Source organism: Megalobrama amblycephala, linkage group LG19 (genome assembly GCF_018812025.1).
Source record: "Megalobrama amblycephala isolate DHTTF-2021 linkage group LG19, ASM1881202v1, whole genome shotgun sequence".
In the NCBI taxonomy this organism is placed as follows: Eukaryota; Metazoa; Chordata; class Actinopteri; order Cypriniformes; family Xenocyprididae; genus Megalobrama; species Megalobrama amblycephala.
This window is the reverse complement of record NC_063062.1, coordinates 3103995-3126787: the sequence shown is the minus strand read 5'-3', so window position 1 is coordinate 3126787 and position 22793 is coordinate 3103995. Positions and strand designations below refer to the sequence as shown.

The 22793-nt window shown below is 35.7% G+C and overlaps 2 protein-coding genes across 4 annotated transcripts in view; both read left to right on the top strand.

Moving 5' to 3' along the window:
* tp53i11b (tumor protein p53 inducible protein 11b) overlaps nt 1-15518 on the top strand; it is a 78076-nt gene extending 62558 nt beyond the window's left edge. For all 3 annotated transcript variants that reach the window (XM_048167934.1, XM_048167932.1, XM_048167933.1), the window contains 5 exons: nt 4132-4190; nt 6846-6894; nt 7009-7105; nt 8380-8481; nt 12175-15518. In XM_048167934.1, the coding sequence (XP_048023891.1) occupies nt 4132-4190; nt 6846-6894; nt 7009-7105; nt 8380-8481; nt 12175-12308 (441 nt within the window). In that variant the 3' untranslated portion in view covers nt 12309-15518. The remainder of the gene's footprint in view (nt 1-4131; nt 4191-6845; nt 6895-7008; nt 7106-8379; nt 8482-12174) is intronic.
* A 5504-nt stretch (nt 15519-21022) lies between these two features.
* Nucleotides 21023-22793, top strand: part of cd82b (CD82 molecule b) — a 37332-nt gene continuing 35561 nt past the window's right edge. Inside the window, exon 1 of the mRNA XM_048168619.1 lies at nt 21023-21215. The gene's annotated coding sequence lies outside the window, so the exon portion shown is untranslated. The remainder of the gene's footprint in view (nt 21216-22793) is intronic.

The following is a 22793-nucleotide window of genomic DNA, read 5'->3' as shown; positions in this document are numbered from 1 at the left end:
CCCCAAAATTTACATAAACCCCGCCCCCAAGAACACACAAAAAAGGGGGTGAGGCCATGTTGGGCTGCTTTAGAGAAGAGGAAGAGTTGTTGTAGTAGAGTGTTGTTATCATGCCGTCATTTTACGCCGGACTGCTTCACAAACGAGGGTCAATTCAATGCTGGATTTGCACAAAAGATGAACGTGACGGCACATGCTAGTGGATGAGTTGAATCAACTCCACAGCAACTACATAAATGTATCCTCTAACCATTCAGAAACGTCCAGTTTCACTCTAAAAGTTGTAACTTCTTCTTCCTGAGTCTCTCCATCAGTGTCGACTCCGGTTTGAACAATGTAAGGCTGAACACCGTTAATGACAACCAAAGCGCAAGCTGTTAAAGCTCCGCCCTCTTCTGAAAAGGGGGCTGGGAGCAGCAGCTCATTTGCATTTAAAGGGACACACACCAAAACAAAGTGTTTTTGCTCACACCCAAATAGGGACAAATTTGACAAGCTATAATAAATGATATACCCCAAAGTATTGAGCTGAAACTTCAGACACATTCTGAGGACACCAGAGACTTATATTACATCTTGTAAAAGAGGCATTATAGGTCCCCTTTCATGCTGTATTGTCAAGCTCAAAACCAAGACTGAATACATGCAGAAATCTTATTTCAGAATCCTTTTTTCTTTTGAGCAACCCATTTTCAAGATATGATTCAAATTACTTGAACAGCTGGGCAATCGTTTGATTTGGCATGATTTGAAATGATCCAAAGAGTGTCTTAAGCTTTAATGGAAGAATTACATCTGACCTCCTGTACAAAGATCAATGCCATCAATGTCACAATGCCTACATTATTTTCATCAGAATTTAACTAAAATAGTTCAGGATCTGAAATATATTTCTTGTTCATTTTACTTTTACACTTAACTTTTATTTGCTTTACATGTTTCAAAATTCCAAAGGCCTGTTCACACAAAGAATGATAACTATAAAGATAACTATAACTATATTAGTGTCCACACCAACGCACAATATTGTTCAGTTTATTATAAGCATGCGTTGAAGTTGTCGTCTGCCGCTTTAAATGGAGTGGATTCTGATTGGCTGCCAATGTTTTTATCATTCATCAGATGGATATTTAGAACATTTTTAGAACTGTATCTTTATTGCTGTCATTATAGTTATGGTCCTTGGTGTGAGCGGGCCTTGTATTTTGACATTTGCACCCCACAATGTAATGTTACATTATATTTATTCACTGTGTTTTATATTTTGACATTTCTTGTCTTGTCATGGGGAAATATGATTTTGCTCTGCTCTTTCAGCACTCTTCACACTCTCAACCGGGAAAATAAGCCTGTCTGTCTGCTCTTTGAAAGATACTGTGGTATTGTGTTGTCGTTTCATTAACTTGAACAGTCCCTCAGCAGAGGCTGAGTTGAAATACAAGTTGTGTGGCAGCACGAGGCGACAGTTTTGGATGTAACGGGGGTGAAAAATCCTATTATTTCTCTTGTTTACTTTGGGCGATATTGGAAGTTTGGGCAGCTCTGGGCATCTGCATTCTTGGCAGTCACCAAATCTAATTTATTTTCGAGTCATTAGCACATCCCGGTATGAAGCCCAGCAGCAGCATCTGCTGTATCACTGTGGCAGGATCTACTGGGACCTGCACAATCATAGCCCTCATAGTGTGCATTCTCTCTTTCTCTCTGCATGCTTATTTCCCCACCTCCATTCTGTCTTTTACACTCATTTTCTCTTTATCATCTCCCTATTGCGCTCCCATTCTGTCTTATTTCACAGTCTTTAAGGAAATCCATACAGAGTGGGATGCTGGAGGTTTGGCTCTTTATTGACATTAGCTGAACACCCACTGAGAATAAATGAAACACATCCCGCTCATATCCGTCACAGCATTTATAATGTCATTAATCAGCAAACCTGGAGTTGTGGCTCAAATTAAAATGCTTCTTCCTTGCACAAATCAATAGAATAGCAACCTCCCATCTCAACAGACATACAAACATAAATATACATTCTGACATTTTATGCTGAATTTGACTCAAATTGGTATGCTGATCATATACAGTACCGTTCAAAGGTTTAGGGTCAGTAAGATTTTTTTTTTTTTTTTTTTTTTTTTTTTTTTTTAGAAATATGTTTATTCAACAAGGACACAACTGATCAAAAGTGACAGTAAACACATTTGTAATTTTACAACAACAACAACAACAAAACTGTTTAAAATCATTGCTGTTCTTTTAAACTATTCATCAAAAAATCCTGAAAAATGTATCCATTTCCACATAAATTATTAACAGTTTTGAACATTGATGATAATAATAAGAGATGTTTTATAAGCAGCAAATCATCATATTAGAGTGATTTCTGAAGGATCATGTGACACTGAAGACTGGAGTAACGATGCTGAAAATTCAGCTTTGAATCAGAGGAATAAATTACATTTTAAAATATATTCAGATAGTAAACAGCTGTTTTAAATTGTAATAATATTTCAAAATTTTTACTGTATTTTTGACAAAAAAAGGGTGACCATAAGAGGCTTCTTTCAAAAACATTAAAAAATCTTACCACCCCCAAACTTTTGAACATTATTATTATTATTATTTCATATAGACATATTAATTCACATTATTTTATTTATTTTAATTCTTTATATTTTAAAATGTGGTTTAAAAATAACATCACACATTTGCATCACAGGAATAAATTACATTTTAATAAAACACTTATTTTAAATTGTAGTAATATTTCACAATATTTCTTTCAAAAACATTAAAAAACCTTTGAAAAATATTGTACATACTGCTTTACTAAGTTTTATGAGTGATTTTTCAAATTGCAGTGGACTGTTTATTAATAAACTTCAAGATCTCTTGATTCAATTTAGTTTTTGATTCCATTTGATTCAATTCCCATTAATTTGGATAATATAATTTAATTATAATGTCCATTTTACTTTCATTTAAGGAAAAATTACAAATGCTGTAAATTATGCAGGACAGTGTTTATGTGAGCAATTCATCATTGTAAATTATTCATTAAAAGAACCCAAAGTAAGTTGGAAATTAACATTTATTAATATGTTTAATAAATGAACATTTATTAATAAGTTTAATTAATAATAATTAAACAATAAACATGTATTAAATTGCTTATTAATAAATGTTCACCTTTTGATTATTATTGTTGCCTCTATTATGTGTCTGATTTTTAATTTTCAACTATTCTGGGTTCATTTTAAGCCAGCCATATAGTCATTTTTAAACAATAGTTGGGTTTAATAAAACTGCCCAGCATGTTGGGCAAACATTTAACCCAACCGCTGGGTTTGTCCATTTCCATCCCAACTTGGGTTGTTTTTAACCCATAAACTCACAAGTCATTTGTTCATGAATCTTACTACAATGAAGCTCTAGTGCAACTCTCCCCAAAAAATTCCTCTTATGGGGTTGTTGTTTTAATGAAAGTGTTTCTTGGTTCTTGGAAACTAAAATGCTCCTTTAGGAGAAATGAATGCTCTTAAATTTTATTAAACTGTTTGAAGCAGCCATATGGGAATGCGTGATATGCTGCTAACAGTCTCACCTTTCAAAAAGGTGATTAAACAAAAGGAGGAGTCTGCCAACACTTTGATTTCCTTTGTAGTGTTGCCATCTTTGTTTAACAGCTATGAAGAAGTAGGTGGCTGCGTTGAATGACAGCCATAAACCTGAATATGTGTGAATCTGTGGAAATCATCCGAGACTCGGTGTGGGTGGCTGCATTTGCTAATTTATCATCAAATTGGGTTTCATGCTAAATATAGTGTTATTAATCCACTTATTCACCGGTGGCCACCAGACGTCAATGTTCACAACAGGTTTCTTCACTTCAATTAAAGACATTTTCCCGATTCGCTGTGGATAACTCACCATGCACTATTAATTCATCATGCTTCAGACTGATTTAGTTGTTTGTCTTCATCCAAAGTGAATTCAGAATGGAAGTTTCTGTTGCTGGATGTGACAATTTTTTATTATTCTGAGTGTCGCATTTTTCTCCCTTGTGTCTTTCTCTCTCTCTCCCCCCATCTTTCTTTATTCCTCACTTCCCTTCCTCCTCTTCTCTCTCAGATCAGTCAGATGCTGGGGAATGAGATCAAGTTTGCGGTTCGAGAGCCTGTGGGCCTGAGGTAAGACAACATCCCTCTCTGCACTGTGGTACTTGGGAGTTTGCTCTCATACACCTCATTTATTACATTCTGCCTTGGGTCAGCAGTGCAGAAAATAGCAGGCCTTTAATTAAAGCACAGTTATTTTGACAGGCCACAGCTGAACCAGCTGAACCCTGAACTCGATAATTGTACAAATTGATCTGCTGTTGAAGTAACCTGTAGTGTTTTGTCTGTCTAAGGACACTAAACAAATGATTTATGTAAGAAGAATCCCCTGCAATATTATTAGCTCCTAATGTATGTGCATTATTTGTCAAGTCTCCATACCTCAGTGTTAATTTTGCACAATTATGTAACACAACACACTTCTATGAGGTCCAAACGTCTGAGACCACTAGAGAAAATGCTAATATTTTGCATTTTTCTTATTAAAACATTTTTAATGATGATATACACTGTTGTTTAAATATTTGTAGTTTAGTTCGCTCTGTTAATGTTATTAATTTAATTAGTTCCCTAAAAATGGGGTAGAATCTAAAATATTTCCCATTCATTTATCTGACCTTCTGTAAAAAGTGTCATATAATCAATGTCACAAATTTGTTTATTTAATAGGGTAGCATCTAAAATATTTCTTATTAATATTTTCATTTTGCATTAAAGGGGTCATGACATGAGAAATCAAATTTGCCTTGATCTTTTGACATATAAGAGGTCTTTGTACTATTAAAACATCCTGCGAGTTTCATAGCTTAAAACGTCCTCCTCATTATAAACAAAGCATTTATTTAATCAAGCTCCAAAAACGGCTTGTTCTGATATTAAAGGAACTGTGGCATCACATGGGCAAATACTTTTGTATATGACTGCCTCCAGATCAAGTCATTGACGAATAGTTATACATCATTGCACCATAGGCCCCGCCCACTGGCTTTCAGTCGCTTAACGACTGACATTTGCCCACGCTGGATGTGAGCAAATGGAACCCATTATAATCACTGATGCTGTCTACATTGATACAGTATAAAGATGTGTGTTCAGTTTCTGACATACTTGAGACTGTCAACAACAGGACAAACGGAAGTGTAAAGGAACGTTCGCTTTGACGCGTCCAGTTTCCCAGTGTCGGAAACAAATGGATGGTTTATTTTACATGGTGTCCTGGATCGCACCTAAAGGCATGTTTTCATTCACTTCTCCTGGTCGAGTGTTTGGTGCTATGCTATTTCTTTTTTCTCATAATGCTTTTTCTGTAAATTACGGTTTTATGTGGATAATGTTTTCAAAAAACTTGCTCATGTGCAATAATGAGTGGGTGTCATTTTTTTATGGAAGCTTGTTTCCGCCACTAATTAAAAAAATAAAAAAGGTAATTGCAACTTTATTTCTCAGAATTGCAAGATTTAAACTCACAATTGCATGTTATAAAGACAGAATTGTGTGATATAAATTTGCAATTGCGTGTTGTGTAATTTTATCTCAGAATTATGAGTTTATATCTCACAATTCTGACTTTAATACTCGCAATTGTCTTTATATCTCGCAGTTCTGAGAAAAAAATTCACAATTGTGTGATATAGTCAGAATTGCAAGATAAAGTCACAATTCTGTCACAAAAAAATAGAATTTTTATCACGCCATTCTGACTTTATATCTCGCAATTCTGAGAAAAAAGACAGAATTGTACGGAAGAGGATTAGGGCCAAGCAATAATAAAAAAATAAAACCATCTCGAGATTAAAGTTGTTAAATTTCGAGAAAAAACTCATTACATTTCGAGAAAAATGTCGAGATAAAATGTTGAGAATAAACTCATTAAATTACGAGAAAAAACTCGTTAAATTTCGAGAAAAAAGTCGAGATAAAATGTTGAGAATAAAGTCATTAAATTAACAAATTTATTCTTGTAATTTAACGAATTTGTTCTCGTAATTTAACGACTTTTTTCTCGTAATTTAATGACTTTATTCTCAACATTTTATCTCGACTTTTTTCTCGAAATTTAACAAGTTTGTTCTCGTAATTTAACGACTTTTTTCTCGTAATTTAACGAGTTTATTCTCAACATTTTATCTCGACTTTTTTCTCAAAATTGAACAAGTTTTTTCTCGTAATTTAATGAGTTTATTCTCAACATTTTATCTCAACCTTTTTCTCTAAATTTAACGAGTTTTTTCTCGTAATTTAACGAGTTTATTCTCAACATTTTATCTCGACTTTTTTCTCGAAATTTATTCGAGTTTTATTTATTTTATTAATATTACTTGGCCCTAATCCTCTTCCGTAGAATTGTGATATAAACTCGCAATTGTGAGAAAAAAACTCGCAATTACCTTTTTTTTTAAATTTCATGGCAAAAACCAGCTTCCATACGTTTCAGACAGAGGGTCAGAATGAAATTTGAAAATAGCCGCATATATATTTGTCTTATGCAAAAAACTTTACCAACATTATAAGTGAAAAAATCCAAGTCAGGACCTCTTAAAAAAAAAGTTTCTTTCAGTTTATTTCCAGGTTTAAAAGCAATTTTGAACCCCAGATATTTGGTCACAGGCTTTTAAATCCCTCTGTATAGCATTGCTAAACTGCCCATGGCATTTCATTTTGAATAGAGAATGTGCAATCAAAGTTAGCCATTTTCTCTACTGACTCTGATGTTTTTCCTTTCTCAAGGTTATGGATTCTCTTCTCTGCTGTGGTTTTCACAGTCATGGCCCTTATGGTGAGTTTCAGTACTTGCAGCTCCATAAGTTCTCAGGACCATTGCATTCTTACTATCTTCAGTACCACAATGAATCTATTCATCATTAAGTGATTGTGTGTGTGTGATTTATAGGCCCTAGTCTTCCCCAACCAGCTGTATGAGGTTGTATTTGATCAGGAGCAAACAGCCACCAGTGTCTCTATACGTCTCTATGGAGGGGCCATTCTCAGTAAGTCATATTCATCTCGTTCTGTATTTTTAATAATGCAGCAGTACCTAATGATCTCTCACAGCCTTAGTTAGAAGTTGTCATGTGTTCAGCGCATCTATTAATGGGCTGTAAACAGACTCCTCTGTCTTTTTACCCTTCTACTCAAGGGGCTCTTAGGATGTGTGTTTTTGTGTTTACGCGAGTAAATGGCCAGTCAGCCAGTGGATTGTGAAGAGAAGCGAGGAGGAAATATTCCCTGCAGGACTGCACGCTCTCCGCTGCTCATTCACTTAATTGCACATTAAATCGGACTCTTTCTGGTCCACTGCAGACAACAAATTTGCACAAATTAGCTGTGCAGTTATTCCCCTCTCTACCTGCTTCCTTTTCTTATCTTACCCTCAAAATGTATTTAATAGACGAGGCATGTTTTTAATATTACTCATTTAATCCTCCTGGTGATTTCCAAATCTGTCAGTACATGTCAGCCACTATTCTTTGGTGTCTCAAAGTGAACAGGAAGGATTTTATATCTCAGCTCAGTGAAACGGTGAACATTTGTCATCTCACTCATTTCTTAGTCTATTTATGCCTCTTTTTTCTGTTTTCATCTGCCATTTCCACAATTCACTTCATTTATTCATTGGTTTAAACCTAGAAGATTAACTAAACTCGACTCAACTCATGACCAATGCTGACCAAGTATTTGAAAGTTGAGCTGCAAGCTCATTGTCTGCTGATACAGCAGGAACCAATCAGCTGTGCCCTATAAAGAACAGGGTGATTGTAAGCAGATTGAGTTAAGGACATGTCAGCCTGTGCCATCTAGAGTTTCATGAAAGAACTTTGTATATATTTGTATTATATCTTGTTTATACCACCGTTCAAAAGTTTGGGGTCAGTAGGAATTTTTTCTCCTCATTTATTTGATCAAAAATACAGTGAAATATACTATAAAATTGTGAAATATTGATATTGATATTAATAGATTTTAAATTTTATTCCTGTGATGCAAGTCTTCATTGTCACATGATCCTTATAATCAATGTTGAAAATCGTTATGCTTCAATTTTTTTTTTTCCTCCAGGATTCTTTGATGAATAGAAAGTTCAACAGGAACAGGATTTATTTTGAAATTGAAAACTTTTGCAACATTATTAATGGTTTTTACTGTCACTTGATGAATTTAATGTATCCTTACTGATTAAAAGTATTAATTTCTTAAAAAAACTGATCCAAACTTTTGAAACGGTAGCGTACATTTATCACACTATTTGCCCTCTTTTTGGCAGGTCTCTCTCTGATCATGTGGAATGGCCTGTACACTGCTGAGAAGGTTATCATCCAGTGGACGTTACTTAGTGAGGCTTGTTACTTCGCCATCCAGTTTTTAGGTTTGTATCAATGAGAACTAGAGACTGTTTTGTCAGCTCTAGATGGGCTGTGTAATGTCATGATGGCACTGCCCTCTAGTGGTTGTGATCTCTCAATGGATACATTCAAGTAGAGTACATACAGTGTATATATATATATATATATATATATATATATATATTGTAACGAACATTGCCTGTGGCTTTTTACACATATAGTTGGTTGAAATGTTTCAAGAAGTAATATTAATTTATATTTTTTATAATATTAACATATTGAGCAGTTGTCCCCAATATGGTAGTACAATAGCATTATCAATAAATAAACTTCCTGACTGCAGTTTTCCACTTATTACACGACTACTTACCAAATAAATAAATAAATAAATAAATAAATAAATGGCACTGAAAATAATGAAATTGATTTATTTACCTGTTTTTTAATCTTTCTTTATGAATTTTATTAATATTTTTTTTTTAATTACTTTTTTATTAACAGTGTAACATGTCTTTTTGTCTCTTGCCAGGTAATTTTTATTACACTTAGTTATAGTAATTGTTTTGAGATGCATGATGTGACCAGTGAAGTTGATATAGAAAAAAGAGAACATAGAGTAATATCAAAAACAGATAACACTGATATGTTGCAGTGAAATAGGTTAAGGGTTGGGGTAATTATACAAATATAATGCCACAACTGACCAATCAGAATCAAGTATTGCAGAGAGCTGTGTAGCATTTCAACATTTTTGAAAGAAATTGAAATTTTTATATAGAAAAGTTTCTTTAAAATTACAGTACAATTATGATATGAAAAAAAAAAAATGCAGTTTTTTTTTTTTTTTTTTACTTTCTATTAATCAAAGAATCATGAAAAAACATTTTCAACATTGATAATAACATTGATTCTTGAGCAGCAAATTAGCATATTAGAATAATTTCTGAAGGATCTGAAAACTGGAGTAATGATGCTGAAAATTCAGCTTTGCCATCACAGGAATAAATGACATTTTAAAATATATTCAAAAAGAAAACAGTTATTTTAAATTGAAATAATATTTTATAATATTACTATTACTATGATAAGATTTCAGCAAAAAACTATTTGTCCACACCAGACACCAGACTTTCAGACATGATAAAGTCAATCAAAAATCACGGCCAATCAAGAGTGTGTGGGCGGTCTCTCGGCAAGCTCCCGGTGTCATGAGAAATCTAGTCCCCCCAGGAAATCGAGTCTCCTTTAGGACCCATGCGGTTAAATACTTGATCAAAAGTTATTGTGATGTCTTGACTAATTATAACTATTTCACTATTGGATGATGTTTACTACGTTAAGTGCACAAACAACAGGCTTTATGTTGGGGGGACTCGATTTCTCAACCCACTGGCACTCGCAATGAAATGGATGAGTACATAAACTGATGAATATTACAGCATTTTAACATTATTAAAAATACATTCTAAGTTACTGAAACAGTCTTTGTCATAGAATACACTTGTCTGTTCACAATGAGTTTGAACGTTCTTGTTTCCTTCCATTTATTTTGAAGATCTGAGGTGAATTATCAATTATTGCTTTCAGTACGGCTATAAAAGACAGACAACAGGGTTCCCACTCATCCTGGAAAACCTTGAAAACCTGGAAAATTGATGACAAACTTTGCAGTCCTGGAAAATTAGAGAAAATAAAAAATGTCCTGGAAAATATTTTTTAAAAAGTTCTTAGGTTTTTCTTTAGTTGAGAACAAAAAGTTTATTACTGGCCAAAAACAATTACTGTTAGTTGCAGAAAGTGCGATGTTCAGAAATGCTGAGTTTTGACATAGTATTTTCAATGATGATGTTTAGTCTTGTGTTGCCACTTGCAGCAGTTAGCTAATGCTCAAATGTGTGCAGAAAATGTTAATTAGTAAGCAGCTACCTAATTCAGTAACTTGCTAACTAATAATTTTGATGCGATATAAGGTCAATAAGGGATTCATTGTGCGGTGTAGCCAACTTCATTGATTATAACAGGGGTTTTCACAACAGTTCAGAACTTTGTGAGTTTGCACTGAAGTGATTGACAGCTGCAGTGATTAAAAAAGGAAAATCTGTTTATAACCCATTCGCAACTTGAGCAAGTTTTTCATGCTGCTAAGTATACACACTGCAAAGTTTTGGGAATGACTAACTTATTTAAATGCGGGATTGAATCCAAACTTATATTGATTGACATGGTGAAAACCAGCATTGGATGGGACAGAAATAACTAATAGATCTGCCACATATTCTATTATGCGTTATGGGTTTCTTTGTTGTTCATCGACTTTGTCTTTGATTAATATTTTTATTTTCAAATAGTTAAAACATTAAAATAGTTCCAATATTTTTTGCTATGATATGGACACTGGTAACGAGAACAATTTGTCATAATGTATGATTAAGAGCTCATATTAAAAACTGATTTTATATAGTTAAGTCATGGCAATAAACTGTACGCCTTTTAAAGACTTAGAGAGCAATATATTACTTTAGGGCGTGATCCTTGTCTTTTATTCTTGCCATAGTAAAATTGAAAATGTCCTGGAAAAGTCCTGGAAAATGATTGCTGAAAAAGAGTGGGAACCCTGAGACAATATGATATACAAACTCATATTAGACACTTTTAACATTAATGGATTAGTTCACTTTTAAATACACTTTTCCTGATAAATTTACTCACCCCCCTGTCATTCAAGATGTTCATGTCTTTCTTTCGTCAGTCGAAAATAAGTGAAGGTTTTTGAGGAAAACATTCCAGGATTATTCTCCTTACAGTGGATTTCAATGGCTACCAACAGGTTGAAGGTCAAAATTACAGTTTCAGTGCAGCTTCAAGGGCTTTAAACAATACCAGATGAGGAATAAGGGTCTTATCTAGCGAAACGATCGGTCATTTTATAAACTTTATAAACAAAATATCGCCTTGAACGTACTTTCCGCTTCCGCATTCTTCATAACGCTTACGCTGAATGTCCTACGCCTTCCCTATTCAAGTTACAGAAAAAAACAAAACTGGCGCCGCGTTCGTTCCGTAAGTAGAATAGGGAAGGCGTAGGACATTCAGCGTAAGTGTTATGAAGAATGCGGAAGCGGAAAGTACGTTCAATGCGATATTTTGTTTATAAAGCATAAACGGTTGTATTTTTTTCGAAAATGACCGATCGATTCGCTAGATAAGACCCTTATTCCTCATCTGGTATTGTTTAAAGCCCTTGAAGCTGCACTGAAACTGTAATTTTGACCTTCAACCTGTTGGTAGCCATTGAAATCCACTGTAAGGAGAATAATCCTGGAATGTTTTCCTCAAAAACCTTCATTTCTTTTCGACTGACGAAAGAAAGACATGAACATCTTGGATGACATGGGGGTGAGTAAATTTATCAGGAAAAGTGTATTTAAAAGTGGACTAATCCTTTAAATAAAGCACATAAACAGTACATGAGATTATCATTGAGATTACCATATTTTGTGTTAAAAAAATAAACAGTCATCGCATGTCGCCGTTGCGGGCGGTTTGAACAAAAACCATGATTAACATGGAACTTTTATCGCGTGTTGCAGCGTCTAGTTAGGACATGGTGTTAGTCTAATTATTCGTTGTGATATTTATAATCATTTACCATGTGTTTCCTCAAAAATATCTTGATATTTCGATCACGTATGTCTTTGTACACTTGTCTGTTACAGTGACCTCCGTCACTCTGGTGGAACTGGGCTCCCTGCCAAACGCTGCCATCCTCCTCCTCCTCAGTCGCGTATTCTTCCTCACTGTCACGCTGTCCTACTACTACAATCTGGGACGCCGGCCCAAGAAGATCTGAGAGCCCCGCACACACCTGAGTGACGGGCCGCGGGGCTGGAGTTTCCATCTGAAGCTTTGAACAGTGACACAGTCAAACAACATCAACCTGTTCATCTGGCGTCGAGCCTTACTGCAAGGATGACGCCAACCAGGCCTTCATTTTAATTTCAACTTACACACAACACAAGAGTTTGCCTTTTTTATGGGAAATGCTCACAATCTGGTAAAATGAATTCCATTTTTATTTCAGAGAGTGTGCAGTCACAGTGTAGCCCTCCTCATTCAGCGTTTATCACGTAAAGTATTGCACACCGTAGCCGAGCTTGAAATGCTGGCGTAATTGTCTGTAGCTAATGTATCAATAAAACTGTAAATCATTTCATGTAATAATGCCAATGACTTTGAGCTTGTAGTCATGTTACGTGCGTGAGGGTGGTTAGTGAACACTAGAATGTGTGTTTTCTGTGTAGGTCGTTCATTATTTGAGCAGTTGTTACTGGTTGGTGTATTTGTGTCACTGCTGTATCACTGAACCAGGAACAACCTGCTCTATATGAGAATGGTTATCAAAAGATTAGTTTGTTTGGTTAGCTAGTTTGACCTCGAAAACCCCTCTAGTTGCACTGTTTCAGGAACTCCGGTTTGAACTAATTATTCATGTTTCAGATAACAACTCTTATCCATATTTTTCTTATTGTCAAGTTCATTTTCATCAAGATTTCAAAGTGCATATGAACAAGAAACACCTTTTTCTTTTAGTAGTAATGCCACAGAACATGGTTTTGTAGCACAATGGTATGTTTCATTCATTTTAATAAGCAATGTAGCAGTATTTTCCCTCACATTTCCCCAATGTTGCCTTAATATGCCAAACTGCACAAGTGTTCCACATGTCAGCACACTGCCAGATGTTTGTATTCCTCAAAAGAACTGTATAAATATATATATATTTTTTGTTGATTTGCAATTTTACAGTTGCTTATTTATTGGCCTGCCCAAAAGTTTTTGCATACAGTAGGTTAGTTTTTAGTGGTATCACTTGCATGTTTATTGTCTGAGTTGTTCAGTCATTGTATGCCCTTGATGACAATTCTTGTGCGAGTTCTGCTGAGACAAACTGCAAAATCAAAATTAGCAGTGTGTATGTATTTAAAAGTTTGCTGCCTTGTGTGTAGTGTTGTCAAAGGGACCGACCGCGATACAAGTCGGTAGTGAAAAATTTTAAAAATGTGACAATGAGCGCTGTTGAGCGGATTCGTAAAAACCTCTGACTGGCCATTGTGTTAAAACGCTCATCAGATATGTCTGTGATTGGCTACAATAATAAATGCACGGGAGCGTTTGAAAGCGCACAGAAGTTTTTGAATTTGAAATTGGAAGCGGGAGCGTTTGAAAGCAGGCGTGTATCAGCGGACTGGTCCTCTGATATTGAAGGCCAAAAGGTTAAAAAACACATTTTTTAAAATGTAAAATATGTTCAAAATGTTGAATTTTAAAATGTAAAATATGTGTATTTAATGTTTATTTCATGGGTTAAGTACGTTTGCGTGTGAAAAATCAGCACGTTGTGATTCACATGCTTTTGAACCTTTTGGCCTTCCATACACTGATAGATGCCTGCTTTCAAACACTCCCATGTGTATCTGTGTAAACGTTGTAAATAGACATCAGTGACGCTCTTCACTGAGCGCTTAAACAGTTACACATGGGAGCGTTTGAAAGCAGGTGTCTATCAGTGTATGGAAGGTTTTTAACACGTCAACAACACCGTAAAATACATGCATTTCGCATGTATTTCTCGCGTTAAATGCGTATTGTTTGTATGTGAAAAATCAGTGTGGTAAATGCACGTATTGAACATTTAACGTGTAGATTTTTCACATTTAACCCATGAAATTTGCGTTAAATACACGTATTTTACGTGTTGTTGTGTTAAAATTCACTTGTTTTTGAACCTTTTGGCCTTCCATACGCTGATAGACACCTGCTTTCAAACGCTCCGATGTGTATGTATTTCACGCATTAAATATGTGTTGTTTGTGCATGAAATTTAAAGTGTGAAATACGTGTTAAATACACATATAGTACGTGTTGTTGACGTGTTAAAATTCACTTTTTTTTTTTTTACCTTTTGGCCTCTGATATCAGCGGACCGGTCTCCTGATAGACGCCTGCTTTCAAAAGCTTCGCTTTAAAAGCGCTTTCAAATTCAAACACTTCTGTGTGCTTTCAAACGCTCCTATGCATTGATCATTGTAGCTAATCACAGACATATCTGATGAGTGCGTGAACACAAAGGCCAATCAGAGGTGTTTACAAATGCACTCAACAGCGCTCAAAGCGTCACATTTTTTAAAATTTCAGTACCGACTTGGTATCGAAGTCAGTACTTTTAACAACGTATTTACTGTTATTTTTGAAAGTGTCCATTAGTTGCAACATCTGCTAAAAGCATAATAGAATTGGAAGCATTTTATAACTTTAATAGCATAACTTGGATTTTGGAAAAATGTTGATCGGATATATTGAAGGAAGCAATACAACCTATACAGGAAATTTCTGTTAAATGTTATGTGCGAGGCTACCATGCTTGTTGGTTGTTTTCATATATGATAGAGCTTCAGTGGAGAAAAAAAGTCTCTGTTTGTGTACAGTATTTGGACAAAAGTAACAGATACTCTTTCCAAGGTTTAATTAGGTCTTCACATTTAGCTTGGGGGTAATAAAGAACTTCAGCCTTGTTGAGGCTTACATTTCTTTCACAACCCAGTTTGATTTAGTCTCTTTGTTGTCTTTACTTGCGAACATGTAGTTCAAATCTCAGTACAAACCTTTCCTCTTACTGTTCTGAAAATATATTAAACCAAACCAATCCTAACTGGTAATTCAGAATAGGCACGGCTGTTACTCTATGTTCTGTTCCTCTCATTAAAAAGCAAGCTCTCGTCCCTCTTAACACTCGCTCAGCTAAACGATGACGGCAAATGGCAAACATGAATCATTTGTTATTCATGTCTCCATGATGAGAATTGTGTTGCCATGCTATTAGAAATAAATATCCAGTTAGCTGCTAGTGGCTTCAGCTGTCTGCCGACGGTATACATAATGCTTCTGAAGGGATGTTAATGTACTTTTTAATTGTGTGTGTAAATATTTTATTGAGAAATGTTATTGTTATGGACCTGCATCGTTATCTTTTTGGAATAAAGAAAATGTACATTTATCGCAACTGTCACTCAGGATCTTTTTTTGTTGTTGAATAATGAGCTTCCACCTCAATATACAACATATATAATACGTCAATATACAACAATATTTATTGGAAAAGAAAAAGAGATATACTATGGTCTCATTTAGGTCCTTGCTGAATTAAAAAGGTTATTTGTAATCAGAGGTGTAAAGTACTTGATTAATTTTACTTGATTACTGTACTTAAGTATTATTTTTGGGTATTTTTACTTTACTTGAGTACATTTAAAAATCAATACTTTTACTTTTACTTGAGTAAATTTTTTGAGAAAAAAGAGTACTTTTTACTCCTTACAATTTTATTTACAGTCAAAAAGTACTTATTTTTTGGAGATCACTTCATTCTATTTTCTTTTGCTATTACCAAACCAGTTGAATTGTGCTGATGACCAGTTTAATTTAAAGGTTATTTATTCAATGAGATTCATTTTCACATTCCATGAAATTGGTCAGACATGTTCATTGGTCCTTGAGAAGTGACGTCATGTTGCATCAATTACCACAATGCACAGCACCTTGACCTCAAAGAATATACACTAACAAGAAGCGACACTCAACAGAATGTTCCATTGCAACACCTGCGCCAGCAGCGGCCTTGCATTTCCGCCATTTTGGGGTGAAGGCGACTTGGCAGTCCACTAGTTTCTATGGCAATATCAGCTGCTTTGTTAAAAAAAAAAAAAAAAAAAAAAAACTCTCACAAAACCTTTTTGCTCTCAGTCAGTTTGGGTTAAAACTCTTTAAAAGATCTAGTATTAGTATTAGACTTATAAACACTGAATTAATACCGACATACGAAATTAAATTATGACATGCATCAGAAAAATTGAGAATGTTGGACAATAAATATATGAATATAACAGCTTGATTTTGCAGTGTTGTCTAATGTCCATTGAAGCAAAAGTGTCCAAAAGTGGGAATTATGCGATAATGGACACAGCAGATCATAAGATCATTATGTTTGTAGCGTGATCCATTAAAACATACAATATAGCTTATTTCAATTCAGATCTAGATATTATTACTATTACTCCACTAGGTCTGAAATATATTGTTCACTGCAAACATGATGATTTTAAATTATTTAATTATTAATTTACTATTAATAAATGTGTAAAGTTTCATAAAATGGAAATACTCAAAGTAGGCTAACTACGTTACCTCAGATGGATGAATGGTTGGATTCCACAACTGGTAAAATAAAACGTATATAAGACAATACAAAATTTACTGTAGGATCATACAATTTACTGGTGACTTAATTTAAAAAACTGTTCTACTGTGCTTTTGATTTGGCAGTGAAATTCACCGATTTTGGGTGCGTAAGATGTGAAGGATTCAATGGTCCAGTTACTATTTTCACCCCATAATGGCGGCCGCACTACCGGAGCGCCATCTAGTGACTGTTGCCTAAAAAGTATCAGAGTGTTGCCTCTTGGGTTCTATACTCTTTGTTGACCTGGAAATTACAGTGGGTACGGAAAGTATTCAGACCCCCTTAAATTTTTCCACTCTTTGTTATATTGCAGCCATTTGCTAAAATCATTTAAGTTAATTTTTTTCCTCATTAATGTACACACAGCACCCCATATTGACAGAAAAACAGAGAATTGTTGACATTTTTGCAGATTTATTAAAAAAAAAAAAACTGAAATATCACATGGTCCTAAGTATTCAGAACCTTTGCTGTGATACTCATATATTTAACTCAGGTGCTGTCCATTTCTTCTGATCATCCTTGAGATGGTTCTACACCTTCATTTGAGTCCAGCTATGTTTGATTATACTGATTGGACTTGATTAGGAAAGCCACACACCTGTCTATATAAGACCTTACAGCTCACAGTGCATGTCAGAGCAAATGAGAATCATGAGGTCAAAGGAACTGCCTGAAGAGCTCAGAGACAGAATTGTGGCAAGGCACAGATCTGGCCAAGGTTACAAAAACATTTCTGCTGCACTTAAGGTTCCTAAGAGTACAGTGGCCTCCATAATCCTTAAATAGAAGATGTTTGGGATGACTAGAACCCTTCCTAGAGCTGGCCGTCCAGCCAAACTGAGCTACTGGGGGAGAAGAGCCTTGGTGAGAGAGGTAAAGAAGAACCCAAAGATCACGGGAGATGGGAGAAAGTTGTAGAAAGTCAACCATCACTGCAGCCCTCCACCAGTCGGGGCTTTATGGCAGAGTGGCCCGACGGAAGCCTCTCCTCAGTGCAAGACACATGAAAGCCTGCATGGAGTTTGCTAGAAAAACACCTGAAGGACTCAAAGATGGTGAGAAATAAGATTCTCTGGTCTGATGAGACCAAGATAGAACTTTTTGGTCTTAATTCTAAGCGGTATGTGTGGAGAAAACCAGGCACTGCTCATCACCTGTCCAATACAGTCTCAACAGTGAAGCATGGTGGTGGCAGCATCATGCTGTGGGGGTGTTTTTCAGCTGCAGGGACAGGACGACTGGTTGCAATCGAGGGAAAGATGAATGCGGCCAAGTACAGGGATATCCTGGATGAAAACCTTCTCCAGAGTGCTCAGGGCCTCAGACTGGGCCGAAGGTTTACCTTCCAACAAGACATTGACCCTAAGCACACAGCTAAAATAACGAAGGAGTGGCTTCACAACAACTCCGTGACTGTTCTTGAATGGCCCAGCCAGAGCCCTGGCTTAAACCCAATTGAGCATCTCTGGAGAGACCTAAAAATGGCTGTCCACCAACGTTTACCATCCAACCTGACAGAAGTGGAGAGGATCTGCAAGGAGGAATGGCAGAGCAAATGGTTTTAGCAAATGGCTGCAATATAACAAAGAGTGAAAAATTTAAGGGGGTCTGAATACTTTCCCTACCCACTGTATAACAGTCAGTGGAAGAAAATGGAGGAAGTCAAAAATCAGCCACAGAATCAAGAGCACCCATGGCCAACAGTTCATCTGATGATGAAGATGTTTTCACTTCTTTGAAACAGACAACACATGAAGCCAGCAAAGAGTTGGATGGATATCTGGCCTGTGTTTCAGACACCAGTGTTTCAGGCACTGCAGGATTGATTTTTAGCCCCAAAAGAGTTAGGCTTGACACTCAAAATTTTGAAAATCAGCTTCTACTTAAGTTAAATCCAAGGTTTTGCAACTTTGAGTAGCATGTTGCATACTGGCATTAGGTAGTAGTCTTATAGTTTGATAATTAAATACAATTAAACACAAACAGTTCTAAAGGAGGATAAAACTTTGTATGTGGTTCATTCACTTCATGTTTTTAGAGATTAAAAGCTTAAACAAGAATCTCTAGTTTTCGTTCTTGCTGTTACTTTTACTTTTTTAATACTCAAGTACAATTTTAATGTAGTACTTTTTTACTTTTACTCAAGTATGATTCTGGCCAGATACTTTTACTTTTAATTGAGTAAAATTTTCACTCAGTACTTGTACTTTCACTTGAGTAACATTTTTGAGTACTTTTTACACCTCTGTTTGTAATGACCTTAGCACTTTATAATGTATTAAACACATTCCAGAGACTATTTTGTAGCGTTTCCTAGAATTTGTACCCCCTTGAGCACTTGTATTAGTACTAAAATTTACTTATATCTATTATTTCAACAACTATTTACATTTTGATGTTATATCTAAGTGTGATTTCAAATGATTTCACCTGACTAGCACTTGTTCGCACTTTGATATGATTAGTGATCTTTAATGGTCATTTTGTGCCAGGGCCAAAAAACTGATTTTTCCACTTTTGACCTGAGGGGGGCAGTATTGTCAATACAATAAATAACTCCTTTACTGATCATTTGTAATAGTAATGGGATCAGACTTCATCAGTTGGTGGGCAAAGAATCCCTCAAGCTCTTAGTAACTGAAGTAGAAAGAAGATATTTTGAAGAATGTTGGTAATCAAACGGTAGCGATTGACTTCCATAGTATTTTTTTTTCCTACTGTGGAAGTCACTGGCTACCATCAACTGTTTGATTACCAACATTCTTCACAATATCTTCTAATCTTAGAATGTGTTCAACAGAAGAAAGAAACTCATACAGGTTTGGAATAACATGAGGGTGAGTAAATGATAACAGAATTTTCATTTTTGGCTGAACTATCCCTTTAAAGGATTAGTTCACTTTCAAATGAAAATAAGCCCAAGCTTTACTCACCATCAAGCCATCCTAGGTGTATATGACTTTCTTCTTTCTGATGAACACAATCGGAGATATATTAATAAATATCCTGACGCATCCGAGCTTTATAATTGGCATCCACATTCATCCATCCATCCATCCATAACATACTCCACACGGCTCCAGGGGTTAATAAAGGCCTTCTTTATCCATATTTAACAAGCTATGAAGTAAAATTTCTAGCTTCCGTATTCAAATTACGGAAAAAAACGGGAGCTGGCATCGCGTCAGTTAAGCTTTTCCCGTAAATTGAATAGGGAAGGCATAGGATGTAGCATAAGCTTTGTGAACTGCAAGAGTTTTACACTTTCTTCATACGTTGAATACGGAAGGTGGTCTGGCGGAAGCTAGATTTTTGTAACTTGTTAAATATGTTTTTTTTTTTTTTTTTACACAAATGCATCGCTTCACTTCAGAAGGCCTTTAACCACCCCCTGGAGCCATGTGGAATATGTTTATGATGGACGGATGTGGATAGAAACACTTTCTTCAGCTCATTAATGTTGCGATCCTATTAACCTGAGTCGTAACAAAGCACTGTTCGCCGGAGGGCGAAAGCACTGTGGCCCCCCGACTAAGCCTGGTTTCTCCCAAGTTTTTTTTCTCCATTTTAACAACTACTTGTTTGCCTGATGTCACCTGTTGGAGTTTGGGTTCCTTGCCGCTGTCGCCTTTGGCTTGCTTAGTTGGGGACACTTGACATTTGACTTGACATTTGATATTCAACAGTGTTTTGATCTGCCTGCATTGACACAATTTTCTTTAATAGCTGCTGTGCAGCCAAAATTAAGTACCAGTTATCAATGTAAAGCTGCTTTGACACAATCTGCATTGTAAAAAGCGATATATAAATAAAGGTGACTTGACATACTCGTTGATCCCGCTCACTGCCATTATAAAGCTTGGATGCATCAGGATATTTTTAAATATATCTCTGATTGTGTTCATCAGAAAGAAGAAAGTCATATACACCTAGGATGACTTGAGGGTGAGTAAAGCTTGGGCTAATTTTAATTTGAAAGTGAACATCCTTTAGAATACATAAAATGCTATAAAATTAGCCTTGCAAAGGAAAGGTTTGATTGTTTGAAGGTTAACTGTTTGATTTTTTTATTACCATCATTGTGTTTCTGCGGAAATACCAGTTACTACAATAAAAAAGGAGGAAACATGGTATTTGCCAACTCTGTCATAAAAAATGCAATAAAACAGACAGAATGGTCCTGAAAGCTTTTTGCAATTTTTGAAAGAGATCTTTTTAGTTTTTTGTTTTTAAATCAGTTATAATTTTTTACAGTAGGCACAATAACTAGTGATTGTGGCAGAACTCTGACTTTGGCGGAAACTATCAAGTAGTAATTGGTGTTCAGTCAGTGAGGGCAGTAAAGGGTTAAACGGGGGGTTCTCCTGCTTCACTCGTCTTTTTGTTCAGTCTGCAGTACGACAACGAACTTACTGACATCTGCTCAACGGATCTTCCTTTTGACTTGACACAAAAGAGGTAAATGAGTTTCCTTGCATCTAAAATGGCAGTACATATCGTAAAAAAGTGACAATTTACTGCAGGCGTGAAGAAGTGCCAATACGTTAATCTAAACTTATGAGTAAATAAGGTCCTGTTTTACTTTGTACCTTATTCGCGTTTTCTATCATAGTAAACTAGTTCTGTGGAACAGTTTTTGAGTGGTTTCTTCTGTGCATATATCTTTAAATCTTCGCTGATGTGGCATTGGCAGGTTTAACTGTTTCACTGTGATCAAACGCGCCTCTACAGTCAACACGCGCATTTACTTCGTTCACACGTGCATCTGTGCTTTCGCTATTTTTAATGATGATTAGGCTTGTTTAGAAGCTAATGATGATCAAGTTGTCTGTTTTGAAACAGCGAGCAGCGAAACTGCTAAAAATAAGGAGCGTCTAGTAGTTTAGCTTTGTTTGTAGGTGAATTGAGAAACTTTATTCCGTTGAGACGAAACATGTTAAACCACAATTCATAACGCAATAACGTTAAAACTGTCTTATAAAATAAGTTTTCTTTTTCAGGTCAACTACTGTCTATTTTAACCATTTCACGTCTTAGTACTTGAGTAAAATACGTTTCTGGTCTTACGTTCATTAAAGGGACAGTTCACACAAAAATGATAATTCTGTCATCATTTACTCACTCTCAAGTTGTTCAAAACCTATATGAATTTCTTTCTTCTGTTGCACACAATAGAAGATATTTTGAAGAATTAACCAAACAGTTGATGGACCCCATTGACTTCCATAGTATGGAAAAAATTAGTGGAAATCAATGGGGTGACAAATCTAAGTGCTCAAGGAGACAATATAGAGTTAACTACAAATATTTGTTCCATCAAACCAGATGTATTGTTATCTTATATCAAGGTTAGGTAACCTGTTTATCAAGATTCTCCTCTGTTGCTCTGACATGGCAGTACTTGTCCTGACTGAGAAAACTTTCAGAAAAACATTTAATAAACATACTCTGGGATTTTAGGGGCACTGGTTTTCTGTCAGAACGGCGCCTGAAAACAATGACCATAAAAAATGAAAACACAGATGTGAAAATAGGTCAGAATTGACTTTGGGCTAAGTACTGGATGCTTCTTCAGGTCTATAAAAGGTTAAAGGCTGGCAGACCTCCCTGGATGTGTCTTGACTGGAATGAGCCCACTGAGAAAGAGAGAGAGAGAGACAGGATACAGATGTTCCTCTTCTTTTACTTTATTTTTCCTTGCTGGAAAACTCCAGCTAAAAATGGGATGCCACTGTGTTTGAGAGCTGCCTTGCCAAGACAGGCCCGCAGCAGAAACTTAACTGGCAGATTTTTTTCATAAGGGAAATTTAGGTTTGGGGGCTTTCTAAAAAAAGATTTAATGTGGAACAACATTTCTTTTTGCAAACAAGTAAACCAGTGATGGTCTTTGCTTCCCTATTGTGACATATCTGAATGAAACAGCTTTTTAAACAAGAAAAATTGTACGGCGGATCTTAATTTTGTTAATCTGACTGTAATTGATTGGATGGTTGTGGATACTTCTGTTTCATTTGCAGCACTTCTCCAATCATTTAG